An 18,231-nucleotide genomic window follows, 5' to 3' on the forward strand; every position below is an offset into this window, starting at 1 on the left:
TTTATCCTATGGGGCTCCTATAGCTCTATAGGGTCCTCACACCCCACGGGCTCCTTTATCCTATGGGACTCCTATAGCTCTATATGGCTCCTATAAATCTATATGACTCTCATAGTTCTATACATCCCGAACACCAGCACCAATTCAACACTTTTATTCCGGCCACTCCCCCCCCACCCCCCCTCCACCCCCGCAGAACCGAGGGGCGGGGCCTGCGCTTGGTGGGCGTGTCTGTGCGGGATGGGCGTGTCCGTATATAATGGGCGTGACCGCGGCGAGGGGGCGTGGCCGCGAGTGATGGGCGTGTCCGAGTGCGATGGGCGTGTCCGCCTGTGATGGGCGAATCCGCGCCGGGGGGGCGTGTCCACGACGGATGGGCGTGGCCACGGAGGGGGCGTGGACTGAAGGGGGCGTGGCCACGGCGGGGGGCGTGTCCAGGGGCTCAGAGGCGGATGCTGTCCTCGTAGAGCGCCAGCAGCAGCAGCAGCGCCCACCCGATCAGCAGCCCCGCGCTCTGCAGCGCCAGCACCGCCCAGGGCCGGGGCGAGCGGAACGACAGCATGGCCGGCACCTGGACAGACAGACGGACATAAGGACAGCATGGGACAGCATGGCCGGCACCTGGACAGACACACGGACACAGGGACAGCATGGGACAGCATGGCCGGCACCTGGACAGACACACAGGCACACACATGGCATGGGACAGCACGGCCGGCACCTGGACAGACACACGGACACAGGGACAGCATGGGACAGCATGGCCGGCACCTGGACAGACACACGGACACAGGGACAGCATGGCTGGGACCTTGACAGACACACGGACACAGGGACAGCATGGGACAGCATGGCCGGCACCTGGACAGACACACGGACACAGGGACAGCATGGCTGGGACCTTGACAGACACACGGACACACACACAGCGTGGGACAGCATGGCCGGCACCTGGACAGACACACGGACACAGGGACAGCATGGGACAGCATGGCCGGCACCTGGACAGACACACGGACACACACACACAGGGTGGGACAGCACGGCCGGCACCTGGACAGACAGACAGACATAGGGACAGCATGGCCGGCACCTGGACAGACACACGGACACACACACGGCATGGGACAGCACGGCCGGCACCTGGACAGACACACGGACACAGGGACAGCACGGCCGGCACCTGGACAGACACACAGACATAGGGACAGCATGGCTGGGACCTGGACAGACACACGGACACAGGGACAGCATGGCTGGGACCTGGGGACAGGGTGACGCAGGGACAGGGACCTGGGGGAGGACACGGGACAGGGGCAGGTACAGGGACTGGGGGGGACACGGGTGGGGACCAGGGACAGGGACCCCCCAGCACAATGGGTGACACGCACAACGTGCTGTGGGACGGGGGACGGGGACACCACGGACAGGACGGGACATGGGACATCACAGATGGGACACGGGACATCACAGACAGGACAGGGGACACAGGACACCACAGACGGGACAGGGGACATCACAGACGGGACAGGGGACATCACAGACGGGACGGGGGACACCACAGAGAGGATGGGACATGGGACATCACAGATGGGACAGGGGACAGCACAGACAGAACGGGACATGGGACAGCACAGACAGGACAGGGGACACAGGACATCACAGACAGGACATGGGACATCACAGATGGGACAGGGGACACCACAGACAGGACAGGGGACACAGGACACTACAGACGGGACAGGGGACATCACAGACAGGACGGGACATGGGACACCACAGACGGGACAGGGGACACCACAGACGGGACAGGGGACATGGGACATCACAGATGGGACAGGGGACACCACAGACGGGACAGGGGACACCACAGGACAGGGGACATCGCAGACAGGACAGGGGACATCACAGACGGGACAGGGGACACCACAGATGGGACAGGGGACACGAGACACTACAGACGGGACAGGGGACATCACAGACAGGACGGGACATGGGACATCACAGATGGGACAGGGGACATCACAGACAGGACAGGGGACACAGGACACCACAGACGGGACAGGGGACATCACAGACGGGACAGGGGACAGGGGACACCACAGACAGGACAGAGGACACAGGACACTACAGACAGGACAGGGGACACCACAGACAGGACAGGGGACACAAGACACCACAGACAGGACAGGGGACACCACAGATGGGATAGGGGACACCACAGACAGGACAGGGGACACCACAGACAGGACACCACAGACAGGACAGGGGACACGGGACAGCACAGACGGGACAGGGGACATCACAGATAGGACAGGGGACATCACAGATGGGACACGGGGCACGGGACACCACAGGACAGGGGACATCACAGACAGGACAGGGGACATGGGACATCACAGATGGGACACGGGACATCACAGATGGGACAGGGGACACCACAGACAGGACAGGGGACACAGGACATCACAGACAGGACAGGGGACACCACAGACGGGACGAGGCACACACATGGCACAGCTGTTCCAGCCCGCAGCCCACGTCCCCGCAGTGTCCCGGTGTCCCTGCCCATATCCCCACAGTGTCCCCGTGTCCCCACAGTGTCCCCACGGTGCCCCTGGTGTCCCCACAGTGTTCCGGTGTCCCTGCAGTGCCCCAGTGTCCCCACAGTGTCCCAGTGTCCCCGCGGTGTCCCTGGTGTCCCCATGTCCCACCCCGTGTCTCTGCAGTGTCCCGGTGCCCCAGACCATGTCCCCATGGTGTCCCCACAGTGTCCCTGGTGTCCCCATGTCCCAGCCCGTGTCCCCGCAGTGTCCCGGTGTCCACACGGTGTCCCTGGTGTTCCCAAGTCCCAGCCCGTGTCCCCGCAGTGTCCCGGTGTCCACACGGTGTCCCTGGTGTCCCCGCAGTGTCCCTGTGTCCCCGCAGTGTCCCTGGTGTCCCCATGTCCCAGCCCGTGTCCCTGCAGTGTTCCAGTGTCCCTGGTGTCCCCATGTCTCAGCCCGTGTCCCCGCAGTGTTCCGGTGTCCCTGGTGTCCCTGGTGTCCCCACAGTGTCCCTGGTGTCCCCATGTCCCAGCCTGTGTTCCCGCGTCCCTGCGGTGTCCCTGGTGTCCCCATGTCCCTGCCCGTATCCCCACAGTGTCCCAGTGTCCACACAGTGTCCCTGGTGTCCCCGCAGTGTCCCGGTGTCCCCGCAGTGTCCCTGGTGTCCTCATGTCCCAGCCCGTGTCCCCGCAGTGTCCCGGTGTCCCTGGTGTCCCCGCAGTGTCCCTGGTGTCCCCATGTCCCAGCCTGTGTCCCCACAGTGTCCATGGTGTCCCCATGTCCCAGCCTGTGTCCCCACAGTGTTCCGGTGCCCCAGCCCATGTCCCCGCGGTGTCCACACGGTGTCCCCGGTGTTCCCGCGGTGTCCCTGGTGTCCCCATGTGCCAGCCCGTGTCCCCGCAGTGTCCCGGTGCCCCAGCCCGTGTCCCCATGGTGTCCCCACAGTGTCCCTGGTGTCCCTGGTGTCCCCGCAGTGTCCCAGTGTCCCTGCCCGTATCCCCACAGTGTCCCAGTGTCCCTGGTGTCCCCACGGTGTCCCTGGTGTCCCCACAGTGTCCCTGTGTCCCCGCGGTGTCCCTGGTGTCCCCATGTCCCACTCCGTGTCTCTGCAGTGTCCCGGTGCCCCAGACCATGTCCCCATGGTGTCCCCACAGTGTCCCTGGTGTCCCTGCGGTGTCCCTGGTGTCCCCATGTCCCAGCCCGTGTCCCCACAGTGTCCCGGTGTCCCAGCCTGTGTCCCTGCAGTGTTCCGGTGTCCCTGTGGTGTCTCAGTGTCCCTGCAGTGTCCCTGGTGTCCCCGCGGTGTCCCTGGTGTCCCCATGTCCCAGCCCACGTCCCCGCAGTGTCCCGGTGCCCCAGCCCATGTCCCCATGGTGTCCCCACAGTGTCTCTGGTGACCCCACAGTGTCCCTGGTGTCCCCATGTCCCAGCCCATGTCCCCGCAGTGTTCCAGTGTCCCTGGTGTCCCTGTGGTGTCCCTGGTGTCCCCATATCCCAGCCTGTGTCCCCGCAGTGTCCCAGTGTCCCCACAGTGTCCCGGTGTCCCCGCGGTGTCCCTGGTGTCCCCATGTCCCAGCCCACGTCCCCGCAGTGTTCTGGTGTCCCTGGTGTCCCCACAGTGTCCCTGGTGTCCCCATGTCCCAGCCCATGTCCCCGCAGTGTTCCGGTGTCCCTGGTGTCCCCACAGTGTCCCTGGTGTCCCCATGTCCCAGCCTGTGTCCCCACAGTGTTCCGGTGCCCCAGCCCATGTCCACGCGGTGTCCACACGGTGTCCCCGGTGTCCCCGCGGTGTCCCTGGTGTCCCCATGCCCCAGCCCGTGTCCCCGCAGTGTCCCGGTGCCCCAGCCCGTGTCCCCATGGTGTCCCCACAGTGTCCCTGGTGTCCCTGCGGTGTCCCCGCACTGTCCCAGTGTCCCTGCCCGTATCCCCACAGTGTCCCAGTGTCCCTGGTGTCCCCACGGTGTCCCTGGTGTCCCCATATCCCAGCCTGTGTCCCCGCAGTGTCCCGGTGTCCCCACAGTGTCCCTGGTGTCCCCATGTGTCAGCCCATGTCCCCGCAGTGTTCCGGTGTCCCTGGTGTCCCCGTGGTGTCCCAGTGTCCCTGCAGTGTCCCTGGTGTCCCCATGTGTCAGCCCATGTCCCCACAGTGTTCCAGTGTCCCTGGTGTCCCCGTGGTGTCCCAGTGTCCCCACAGTGTCCCGGTGTCCCCGCAGTGTCCCTGGTGTCCCCATGTCCCAGCCCATGTCCCCGCAGTGTTCCGGTGTCCCCAGTGTCCCCGCGGTGTCCCAGTGTCCCTGCAGTGTCCCGGTGTCCCTGCGGTGTCCCTGGTGTCCCCATGTCCCTGCCCGTATCCCCACAGTGTCCCAGTGTCCCCATGGTGTCCCTGGTGTCCCCGCAGTGTCCCGAGTGTCCCCATGTCCCAGCCCGTGTCCCCATGGTGTCCCTGCAGTGTCCCGGTGTCCCTGCAGTGCCCCAGTGTCCCTGCAGTGTCCCAGTGTCCCCGCGGTGTCCCTGGTGTCCCCATGTCCCAGCCCGTGTCCCCGTGGTGTCCCCGGTGCCCCAGCCTGTGTCCCCCTGGTGTCCCCGCAGTGTCCCTGGTGTCCCCATGTCCCAGCCCGTGTTCCCGCAGTGTCCCGGTGTCCCCAGTGTCCCCGCAGTGTCCCGGTGTCCCCATGTCCCAGCCCGTGTTCCCGCAGTGTCCCGGTGTCCCCGGTGTCCCCGCGGTGTCCTGGTGTCCCCGGCGTCACTCACCATGTCGCCGAGCGCCAGGTGCAGCAGCAGCCCGGTGGCCACAGCCCCGATCCAGGGCCCGGCGGCGCCGCTGCCCAGAGCCAGCCCGGCAAACAGCCCCGGCAGCACCGGAGCCGAGCCGGCCAGCGCCAGCGCCAGCGCCCGCCGCCAGCCCAGCCCCAGCTGCAGCAGCACCGACACCAGCCCTGGGGACACCCGACACACCTCAGAGCACCCCAAAACATACCCTGCACCCCAAAACATACCCCTGCACCCCATAACCCTGCACCCCCAGCCCCAGCTGCAGCAGCACCGACACCAGCCCTGGGGACACCCGACACACCTCTGAGCACCCCAAAACATACCCCTGCACCCCAAAACCCTGCACCCCCAGCCCCAGCTGCAGCAGCACCGACACCAGCCCTGGGGACACCCGTGAGCACCCCAAAACATACCCCTGCACCCCATAACCCTGCACCCCCAGCTCCAGCTGCAGCAGCACTGACACCAGCCCTGGGGACACCCGTGAGCACCCCAAAACATACCCTGCACCCCAAAACATACCCCTGCACCCCCAGCCCCAGCTGCAGCAGCACCGACACCAGACCTGGGGACACCTGTGAGCACCCCAAAACATACCCTGCACCCCAACACATACCCCTGCACCCCCAGCCCCAGCTGCAGCAGCACCGACATCAGCCCTGGGGACACCCGACACACCTCTGAGCATCCCAAAACATACCCTGCACCCCAAAACATACCCCTGCACCCCAAAACCCTGCACCCCCAGCCCCAGCTGCAGCAGCACCGACACCAGCCCTGGGGACACCCGTGAGCACCCCAAAACATACCCCTGCACCCCATAACCCTGCACCCCCAGCCCCAGCTGCAGCAGCACCGACACCAGCCCTGGGGACACCCGTGAGCACCCCAAAACATACCCCTGCACCCCATAACCCTGCACCCCCAGCCCCAGCTGCAGCAGCACCGACATCAGCCCTGGGGACACTCGTGAGCACCCCAAAACATACCCCTGCACCCCATAACCCTGCACCCCCAGCCCCAGCTGCAGCAGCACCGACACCAGCCCTGGGGACACCCGTGAGCACCCCAAAACATACCCCTGCACCCCATAACCCTGCACCCTCAGCCCCAGCTGCAGCAGCACCGACACCAGCCTTGGGGACACCCGACACACCTCTGAGCACCCCAAAACATACCCCTGCACCCCAAAACATACCCCTGCACCCCAAAACCCTGCACCCCCAGCCCCAGCTGCAGCAGCACCGACACCAGCCCTGGGGACACCCGTGAGCACCCCAAAACATAACCCTGCACCCCATAACCCTGCACCCCCAGCCCCAGCTGCAGCAGCACCGACACCAGCCCTGGGGACACCCGACACACCTCAGAGCACCCCAAAACATACCCTGCACCCCATAACTCTGCACCCCCAGCCCCAGCTGCAGCAGCACCGACACCAGCCCTGGGGACACCCGTGAGCACCCCAAAACATACCCTGCACCCCAAAACCCTGCACCCCCAGCCCCAGCTGCAGCAGCACCGACACCAGCCCTGGGGACACCCGACACACCTCTGAGCACCCCTGCACCCCAAAACCCCGCACCCCAAAACATACCCCTGCACCCCAAAACACTGCACCCCATAACCCTGCACCCCCAGCCCCAGCTGCAGCAGCACCGACACCAGCCCTGGGGTCATGGGACACACCTCTGAGCACCCCAAAACATACCCCTGCACCCCAAAACACTGCACTCCCAGCCCCAGCTGCAGCAGCACCGACACCAGCCCTGGGGACACCCGACACACCTCTGAGAACCCCAAACATACCCCTGCACCCCAAAACATACCCATGCACCCCAAAACCCTGCACCCCCAGCCCCAGCTGCAGCAGCACCGACACCAGCCCTGGGGACACCCGACACACCTCTGAGCACCCCAAAACATACCCCTGCACCCCAAAACATACCCCTGCACCCCAAAACCCTGCACCCCCAGCCCCAGCTGCAGCAGCACCGACACCAGCCCTGGGGACACCCGACACACCTCTGAGCACCCCAAAACATACCCCTGCACCCCAAAACATACCCCTGCACCCCAAAACCCTGCACCCCCAGCCCCAGCTGCAGCAGCACCGACACCAGCCCTGGGGACACCCGACACACCTCTGAGCACCCCAAAACATACCCTGCACCCCAAAACATACCCCTGCACCCCATAACCCTGCACCCCCAGCCCCAGCTGCAGCAGCACCGACACCAGCCCTGGGGACACCCGACACACCTCTGAGCACCCCTGCACCCCAAAACCCTGCACCCCAAAATATACCCCTGTACCCCATCACCCTGCACCCCAAAACCCTGCACCCCCAGCCCCAGCTGCAGCAGCACCGACACCAGCCCTGGGGACATGGGACACACCTCTGAGCACCCCTGCACCCCAAAACACTGCACCCCAAAACATACCCCTGCACCCCATCACCCTGCACCCCCAGCCCCAGCTGCAGCAGCACCGACACCAGCCCTGGGGACACTCGACACACCTGTGAGCACCTCTGCATCCCAAAACACTGCACCCCAAAACATACCCCTGCACCCCAAAACCCTGCACACCAAAACCCTGCACCCTCAGCCCCAGCTGCAGCAGCACCGACACCAGCCCTGGGGACATGGGACACACCTCTGAGCACCCCTGCACCCCAAAACCCCGCACCCCAAAACATACCCCTGCACCCCAAAACACTGCACCCCATAACCCTGCACCCCCAGCCCCAGCTGCAGCAGCACCGACACCAGCCCTGGGGACACCCGACACACCTCTGAGCACCCCAAAACATACCCTGCACCCCAAAACATACCCCTGCACCCCAAAACCCTGCACCCCCAGCCCCAGCTGCAGCAGCACCGACACCAGCCCTGGGGACACCCGACACACCTCAGAGCACCCCAAAACATACCCTGCACCCCATAACCCTGCACCCCCAGCCCCAGCTGCAGCAGCACCGACACCAGCCCTGGGGACACCCGACACACCTCTGAGCACCTCTGCACCCCAAAACCCTGCACCCCAAAATATACCCCTGTACCCCATCACCCTGCACCCCAAAACCCTGCACCCCCAGCCCCAGCTGCAGCAGCACCGACACCAGCCCTGGGGACACCCGACACACCTCTGAGCACCCCTGCACCCCAAAACACTGCACCCCAAAACATACCCCTGCACCCCATCACCCTGCACCCCCAGCCCCAGCTGCAGCAGCACCGACACCAGCCCTGGGGACATGGGACACACCTCTGAGCACCCCTGCACCCCAAAACACTGCACCCCAAAACATACCCCTGCACCCCATCACCCTGCACCCCAAAACCCTGCACCCCCAGCCCCAGCTGCAGCAGCACCGACACCAGCCCTGGGGACACCCGACACACCTCAGAGCACCCCAAAACATACCCTGCACCCCAAAACATACCCCTGCACCCCAAAACCCTGCACCCCCAGCCCCAGCTGCAGCAGCACCGACACCAGCCCTGGGGACACCCGACACACCTCAGAGCACCCCAAAACATACCCTGCACCCCAAAACATACCCCTGCACCCCAAAACCCTGCACCCCCAGCCCCAGCTGCAGCAGCACCGACACCAGCCCTGGGGACACCCGTGAGCACCCCAAAACATACCCCTGCACCCCATAACCCTGCACCCCCAGCCCCAGCTGCAGCAGCACCGACATCAGCCCTGGGGACACCCGCGAGCACCCCAAAACATACCCCTGCACCCCAAAACCCTGCACCCTCAGCCCCAGCTGCAGCAGCACCGACACCAGCCCTGGGGACACCCGACACACCTCTGAGCACCTCTGCACCCCAAAACCCTGCACCCCAAAATATACCCCTGCACCCCAAAACCCTGCACCCCCAGCCCCAGCTGCAGCAGCACCGACACCAGCCCTGGGGACACCCGACACACCTCTGAGCACCCCTGCACCCCAAAACACTGCACCCCAAAACATACCCCTGCACCCCATCACCCTGCACCCCCAGCCCCAGCTGCAGCAGCACCGACACCAGCCCTGGGGACACCCGACACACCTCTGAGCACCCCTGCACCCCAAAACACTGCACCCCAAAACATACCCCTGCACCCCATCACCCTGCACCCCCAGCCCCAGCTGCAGCAGCACCGACACCAGCCCTGGGGACACCCGACACACCTCTGAGCACCCCAAAACATACCCTGCACCCCAAAACATACCCCTGCACCCCAAAACCCTGCACCCCCAGCCCCAGCTGCAGCAGCACCGACACCAGCCCTGGGGACACCCGACACACCTCAGAGCACCCCAAAACATATCCTGCACCCCAAAACATACCCCTGCACCCCAAAACCCTGCACCCCCAGCCTCAGCTGCAGCAGCACCGACACCAGCCCTGGGGACACCCGACACACCTCAGAGCACCCCAAAACATACCCTGCACCCCAAAACATACCTCTGCACCCCAAAACCCTGCACCCCCAGCCCCAGCTGCAGCAGCACCGACACCAGCCCTGGGGACACTCGACACACCTCTGAGCACCCCAAAACATATCCTGCACCCCAAAACATACCCCTGCACCCCATAACCCTGCACCCCCAGCCCCAGCTGCAGCAGCACCGACACCAGCCCTGGGGACACCCGACACACCTCTGAGCACCCCAAAACATACCCTGCACCCCAAAACATACCCCTGCACCCCAAAACCCTGCACCCCCAGCCCCAGCTGCAGCAGCACCGACACCAGCCCTGGGGACACCCGACACACCTCAGAGCACCCCAAAACATACCCTGCACCCCATAACCCTGCACCCCCAGCCCCAGCTGCAGCAGCACCGACACCAGCCCTGGGGACACCCGACACACCTCAGAGCACCCCAAAACATACCCTGCACCCCAAAACATACCCCTGCACCCCAAAACCCTGCACCCCCAGCCCCAGCTGCAGCAGCACCGACACCAGCCCTGGGGACACCCGACACACCTCAGAGCACCCCAAAACATACCCTGCACCCCAAAACATACCCCTGCACCCCAAAACCCTGCACCCCCAGCCCCAGCTGCAGCAGCACCGACACCAGCCCTGGGGACACCCGACACACCTCTGAGCACCCCAAAACATACCCCTGCACCCCAAAACATACCCCTGCACCCCAAAATATACCCCTGTACCCCATCACCCTGCACCCCAAAACCCTGCACCCCCAGCCCCAGCTGCAGCAGCACCGACACCAGCCCTGGGGACATGGGACACACCTCTGAGCACCCCTGCACCCCAAAACCCCGCACCCCAAAACATACCCCTGCACCCCAAAACACTGCACCCCATAACCCTGCACCCCCAGCCCCAGCTGCAGCAGCACCGACACCAGCCCTGGGGTCATGGGACACACCTCTGAGCACCCCAAAACATACCCCTGCACCCCAAAACACTGCACTCCCAGCCCCAGCTGCAGCAGCACCGACACCAGCCCTGGGGACACCCGACACACCTCTGAGAACCCCAAACATACCCCTGCACCCCAAAACATACCCATGCACCCCAAAACCCTGCACCCCCAGCCCCAGCTGCAGCAGCACCGACACCAGCCCTGGGGACATGGGACACACCTCTGAGCACCCCTGCACCCCAAAACCCTGCACCCCAAAACATACCCCTGCACCCCATCACCCTGCACCCCCAGCCCCAGCTGCAGCAGCACCGACACCAGCCCTGGGGACACCCGACACACCTCTGAGCACCCCAAAACATACCCTGCACCCCAAAACATACCCCTGCACCCCAAAACCCTGCACCCCCAGCCCCAGCTGCAGCAGCACCGACACCAGCCCTGGGGACACTCGACACACCTGTGAGCACCTCTGCATCCCAAAACACTGCACCCCAAAACATACCCCTGCACCCCAAAACCCTGCACACCAAAACCCTGCACCCTCAGCCCCAGCTGCAGCAGCACCGACACCAGCCCTGGGGACACCCGACACACCTCTGAGCACCCCAAAACATACCCTGCACCCCAAAACATACCCCTGCACCCCAAAACCCTGCACCCCCAGCCCCAGCTGCAGCAGCACCGACACCAGCCCTGGGGACACCCGACACACCTCTGAGCACCCCAAAACATACCCTGCACCCCAAAACATACCCCTGCACCCCAAAACCCTGCACCCCCAGCCCCAGCTGCAGCAGCACCGACACTAGCCCTGGGGACACCTGTGAGCACCCCAAAACATACCCTGCACCCCAACACATACCCCTGCACCCCCAGCCCCAGCTGCAGCAGCACCGACACCAGCCCTGGGGACACCCGTGAGCACCCCAAAACATACCCCTGCACCCCATAACCCTGCACCCCCAGCTCCAGCTGCAGCAACACCGACACCAGCCCTGGGGACACCCGTGAGCACCCCAAAACATACCCTGCACCCCAAAACATACCCCTGCACCCCCAGCCCCAGCTGCAGCAGCACCGACACCAGCCCTGGGGACACCCGTGAGCACCCCAAAACATACCCCTGCACCCCATAACCCTGCACCCCCAGCCCCAGCTGCAGCAGCACCGACACCAGCCCTGGGGACACCCGACACACCTCTGAGCACCCCTGCACCCCAAAACCCCGCACCCCAAAACATACCCCTGCACCCCAAAACACTGCACCCCATAACCCTGCACCCCCAGCCCCAGCTGCAGCAGCACCGACACCAGCCCTGGGGTCATGGGACACACCTCTGAGCACCCCAAAACATACCCCTGCACCCCAAAACACTGCACTCCCAGCCCCAGCTGCAGCAGCACCGACACCAGCCCTGGGGACACCCGACACACCTCTGAGAACCCCAAACATACCCCTGCACCCCAAAACATACCCATGCACCCCAAAACCCTGCACCCCCAGCCCCAGCTGCAGCAGCACCGACACCAGCCCTGGGGACACCCGACACACCTCTGAGCACCCCAAAACATACCCTGCACCCCAAAACATACCCCTGCACCCCAAAACCCTGCACCCCCAGCCCCAGCTGCAGCAGCACCGACACCAGCCCTGGGGACACCCGACACACCTCTGAGCACCCCTGCACCCCATAACCCCGCACCCCATCACCCTGCACCCCCAATCCCAGCTGCAGCAGCACCGACACCAGCCCTGGGGACACCTGTGAGCACCCTTGCACCCCAAAACATACCCCTGCACCCCAAAACCCTGCACCCCATCACCCTGCACCCCCACAGTTCCGTGCACCCCACAGCCTCCCATAACCCCCTGCACCCCAGAAACCCACAACCCCCCTGCATCCCATAACCCCCTGCACCCCATCACCCCCTGCACCCCAGAAACCCACAACCCCCCCTACACCCCATAACCCCCCATAATCCCCACACTTCCATGCACCCCATTGTCCCCCATAACCCCCCTGCACCCCATAAACCCCCGCACCCCATCTGCCCCTGCACCCCATAACCCCCCATAACCCCCCTGCACCCCATCTCCCCCCGCACCCCATAGCCCCCCATAACCCCCCTGCACCCCATAACCCCCTGCATCCCCATGCTTCCCTGCACCCTATAGCCTCCCATAACCCCCCTGCACCCCATAGCCCCCCATAGCCCCCCCGCACCCCATCTCCCCTGCACCCCATAGCCCCCCATAACCCCCCTGCACCCCATAAACCCACAACTCCCCTACACCCCATAACCCCCTGCACCCCCACACTCCCCTGCACCCCATAACCCCCTGCACCCCCCCGCACCCCATCTCTCCCTGCACCCCATAGCCCCCCATAGCCCCCCCTCACCCCACCTCCCCCTGCACCCCATAACCCCCCATAACCCCCCTGCACCCCATAACCTCCTGCACCCCCACACTTCCCTGCACCCCATAGCCCCCCATAACCCCCCCGCACTCCATCTCCCCCTGCACCCCATAACCCCCCATAACCCCCCTGCACCCCATAACCCCCTGCATCCCCACACTCCCCTGCACCCCATAGCCCCCCATAACCCCTTGCACCCCAGAAACCCACAACCCCCCTACACCCCATAACCCCCTGCATCCCCACACTCCCCTGCACCCCATAGCCCCCCATAACCCCTTGCACCCCAGAAACCCACAACCCCCCTACACCCCATAACCCCCTGCACCCCCACACTTCCATGCACCCCAAAACCCCCCATAACCCCCCTGCACCCCATAAACCCACAACCCCCCTACACCCCATAACCCGCTGGACCCCCACACTTCCATGCACCCCATAGCCCCTCATAACCCCCCTACACCCCATAACCCCCTGCACCCCCATACTTCCATGCACCCCATAGCCCCTCATAACCACCCTGCACCCCATAACCCCCTGCACCCCATAGCCCCCCATAACGCCCCCGCACCCCATCTCCCCCTGCACCCCCACACTTCCATGCACCCCATAGCCCCCCATAACCCCCCTGCATCCCATAACCCCCTGCACCCCATAACCCCCTGCACCCCCACACTTCCATGCACCCTCGAGCCCCCCATAACCCCCCTGCACCCCATAACCCCCCCGCACCTCATAACCCCCTGCACCCCACAGCCCCCCATAACCCCCCTGCACCCCATAACCCCCTGCACCCCCACACTTCCATGCACCCCATAGCCCCCCCATAACCCCCCCACACCCCATCTCCCCCCGCACCCCATAACTCCCCATAGCCCCCCATAGCCCCCATACCCCCCATAGCCCCCATAGCCCCCATACCCCCCATAACCCCCCATAGCCCCCCATAGCCCCCATAGCCCTCATAACCCCCATAGCCCCCATAACCCCCCATAGCCCCCCATAACCCCCCATACCCCCCATAGCCTCCATAGCCCCCCATAGCCCCCATAGCCCCCATAGCCCCCCCATAGCCCCCCATACCCCCCATAGCCCCCCATAGCCCCCATAGCCCCCCTGCACCCCATAGCCCCCATAGCCCCCATGGCCCCCATAGCCCCCTATGGCCCCCATAGCCCCCCATAGCCCCCCATAGCCCCCATAGCCCACATAGCCCACATGGCCCCCATAGCCCCCCATAGCCCCCCATAGCCCCCATAGCCCCCATAGCCCCCATACCCCCCATAGCCCCCTATGGCCCCCATAGCCCCCATAGCCCCCCATAACCCCCTGCACCCCATAGCCCCCCATAGCCCCCATAACCCCCATCTCCCCCCGCGGCCCCCCATAGCCCCCATAGCCCCCATGGCCCCCATACCCCCCATAGCCCCCATAGCCCCCCATAGCCCCCATGGCCCCCATAGCCCCCATACCCCCCATAACCCCCCATAGCCCCCCATAGCCCCCATAACCCCCTATAGCCCCCCATAACCCCCCATACCCCCCATAGCCCCCATAGCCCCCCATAGCCCCCATAGCCCCCATAGCCCCTCCATAGCCCCCCATACCCCCCATAGCCCCCCATAGCCCCCATAGCCCCCCATAGCCCCCCCGCACCCCATAGCCCCCATAGCCCCCATGGCCCCCATAGCCCCCATAGCCCCCATAGCCCCCTATAGCCCCCCTATAGCCCCCATAGCCCCCATAGCCCCTCCATAGCCCCCCATACCCCCCATAGCCCCCCATAGCCCCCATAGCCCCCCATAGCCCCCCCGCACCCCATAGCCCCCATAGCCCCCATGGCCCCCATAGCCCCCTATGGCCCCCATAGCCCCCATAGCCCCCCATAGCCCTCCCATAGCCCCCATAGCCCCCATAGCCCCCATGGCCCCCATACCCCCCATACCCCCCATAGCCCCCATAGCCCCCCATAGCCCTCCCATAGCCCCCATAGCCCCCCATAGCCCCCCATAGCCCCCATGGCCCCCATACCCCCCATAGCCCCCATAGCCCCCCATAGCCCCCATAGCCCCCATAGCCCCCATCCCCCCCATACGCCCCATGGCCCCCGCAGCTCACCGAGCGCGGCGGGCAGCTCGTGGCAGAGCATCCCGAGCGCGGTGCCCGCCCCGCTCCGCCAGGAGGCGCTGGCGGCCGCTCCCAGGGCCAGCCCGTCCGCCAGCGCGTGCGCGCCGCGCCCCAGCGTCACCAGCGTGGGCAGCGCGCGCGGCCCTGCGGGGACACCCCGGGTCACCCGGGTCACCCCAGGTCACCCCCCCCGGGTCACCCCCCGGGACACCCCCCGGGTCACCCCCCGGGTCACCTGGGTCACCCGGGTCACCCCAGGTCACCCCCCCCGGGTCACCCCCCGGGTCACCTGGGTCACCCGGGTCACCCCAGGTCACCCCCTCGGGTCACCCTCCGGGACACCCCCCGGGACACCCCGAGTCACCTGGGTCACCCCCGGGACACCCCGGGTCACCCCAGGTCACCCGGGTCACCCCAGGACACCACCCGTCACCCCCCGGGACACCCCGGGTCACCCCCGATCACTCAGGTCACCCCGGGACACCCCCGGTCACCCTTGGTCACCCGGGACACCCCCGGTCACCCTCGGTCACCCCCGGTCACCCGGGACACCCCGGAGACCCCCAGTCACCCAGGTCACCCCGGGACACCCTCGGTCACCCCGGGACACCCCGGGTCACCCCCGGTCACTCTTGGTCACCCGGGACACCCCAGATCACCCCCGATCACCTGGGTCACCCCGGGACACCCCGATACACCCCCGGTCACCCGGGTCACCCCCGAGTCAGCCCCCGGGACACCCCCTGGGACACCCGGGACACCCCCGGTCACCCTTGGTCACCCGGGACACCCCGGGTCACCACCCGTCACCCCCGGGCACCCCCTGGGACACCCCCGGTCACCCAGGTCACCTCGGGACATCCCCGGGACACCCTGGGTCACCCTCGGTCACCCCCGGTCACCCCCCGGGACACCCCGGGTCACCCCAGGTCACCCAGGGACACCCCCGGTCACCCGGGACACCCCGGTGCACACCGGGACGTCCCGGGTCACCCCCGATCACCCAGGTCACCCCAGGACAGCCCGGGACAGCCCAGTCACCCGGGACACCCCAGGACGCCTCGGAGACCCCCAGTCACCCAGGTCATCCCGGGACACCCCGGGTCACCCCCGGTCATCCCGGGACATCCCCGGTCACCCTCGGTCACCCCCTGGGACACCCCGGGTCACCCCCGGTACCCCCCGGTCACCCGGGTCACCCAGGTCACCCCGGGACAACCCGGGTCATCACCCGTCACCCCCGGGCACCCCCTGGGACACCCCGGGTCACCCCCGATCACCCAGGTCACCCCGGGACACCCCCGGTCACCCTCGGTCACCCCCGGTCACCCGGGACACCCCGGAGACCCCCAGTCACCCAGGTCACCCCGGGACACCCTCGGTCACCCCGGGACACCCCGGGTCACCCCCGGTCACTCTTGGTCACCCGGGACACCCCAGATCACCCCCGATCACCTGGGTCACCCCGGGACACCCCGATACACCCCCGGTCACCCGGGTCACCCCCGAGTCAGCCCCCGGGACACCCCCTGGGACACCCGGGACACCCCCGGTCACCCTTGGTCACCCGGGACACCCCGGGTCACCACCCGTCACCCCCGGGCACCCCCTGGGACACCCCCGGTCACCCAGGTCACCTCGGGACACCCCCGGGACACCCTGGGTCACCCTCGGTCACCCCCGGTCACCCCCCGGGACACCCCGGGTCACCCCAGGTCACCCAGGGACACCCCCGGTCACCCGGGACACCCCGGTGCACACCGGGACGTCCCGGGTCACCCCCGATCACCCCCCGGGACACCCCGGGTCACCCCCGATCACCCAGGTCACCCCGGGACACCCCGGGACAGCCCGGTCACCCGGGACACCCCAGGACGCCTCGGAGACCCCCAGTCACCCAGGTCACCCTGGGACACCCCGGGTCACCCCCGGTCATCCCGGGACATCCCCGGTCACCCTCGGTCACCCCCTGGGACACCCCGGGTCACCCCCGGTACCCCCGGTCACCCGGGTCACCCAGGTCACCCCGGGACAACCCGGGTCATCACCCGTCACCCCCGGGCACCCCCTGGGACACCCCGGGTCACCCCCGATCACCCTCGGTCACCCCCCGGGTCACCCCCCGGGTCACCCCCGGTCACCCCCCGGTCATCCGGGACACCCCAGGTCACCCCCGGTCACCCGGGTCACCTGGGTCACCCCAGGACACTCCGGGTCACCCCCGGTCACCCCCCAGGACACCCCTGGTCACTCCTCGGTCACCCTTGGTCACTCGGGACACCCCAGGTCACCCCCGGGTCACCCCCGATCACCCAGGTCACCCCGGGACACCCCCGGTCACCCCAGGTCACCCAGGTCACCCCCGGGTCACCCCTGGTCACCCTCGGTCACCTGGGACACCCCCGTTCACCCTCGGTCACCCCCCGGGACACCCCCTGGGACACCCGGGTCACCCCAGGTCACCCAGGTCACCCCCGGTCACCCCCGGATCACCCCCGATCACTCAGGTCACCCCGGGACACCCCCGGTCACCCAGGTCACCCGGGACTCCCCTGGGACACCCCCGGTCACCCCGGGGACCCCCAGACCCCCAGACCCCCCACCAGCTGCCGCGCGGCCCCGCCGGCAGGCGCGCACCGGCCCAGTGGCCTAATGGATAAGGCATCAGCCTCCGGAGCTGGGGATTGTGGGTTCGAGTCCCACCTGGGTCGGGTCCCCTTTTAGCGGGGGTGGGGGGCGGGGGCGTTGGAATGCGGGGGGGGGGGGTGGAAATTGGGGGGGGGGAGGGGGGGTCGTACCGCTTGTCTGCAGCTCCTGCGTGTTCTGCGTGGGGGTGGCGTCCTCTACCTTTACCTGGGGGGGGGGGAGGAGGGAAGTGGAGAGGTGTGGGGCTGCCACCCTAAAGATTGGGGGGACCCTGGGGGTGTCCCCCGCCCCACATTGTTGTGGGACACCCCCCCCA

At 66.7% G+C, this 18,231-nt stretch overlaps 1 protein-coding gene across 1 annotated transcript in view; it reads right to left on the minus strand.

Annotated features, from left to right (window-relative positions):
* Nucleotides 1-442: 442 nt before the first annotated feature.
* Nucleotides 443-18,231, minus strand: part of SLC39A4 (solute carrier family 39 member 4) — a gene marked incomplete at both ends in the record, with an annotated part of 40,638 nt that continues 22,849 nt past the window's right edge. Inside the window, 4 exons of the mRNA XM_080339486.1 lie at nucleotides 443-571; nucleotides 5,298-5,459; nucleotides 15,238-15,413; nucleotides 18,068-18,122. Coding sequence (XP_080195612.1) covers nucleotides 443-571; nucleotides 5,298-5,459; nucleotides 15,238-15,413; nucleotides 18,068-18,122 — 522 coding nt within the window. The remainder of the gene's footprint in view (nucleotides 572-5,297; nucleotides 5,460-15,237; nucleotides 15,414-18,067; nucleotides 18,123-18,231) is intronic.

Source organism: Nesoenas mayeri, assembly GCF_963082525.1.
Source record: "Nesoenas mayeri genome assembly, chromosome: 2".
Taxonomy (NCBI): domain Eukaryota; kingdom Metazoa; phylum Chordata; class Aves; order Columbiformes; family Columbidae; genus Nesoenas; species Nesoenas mayeri.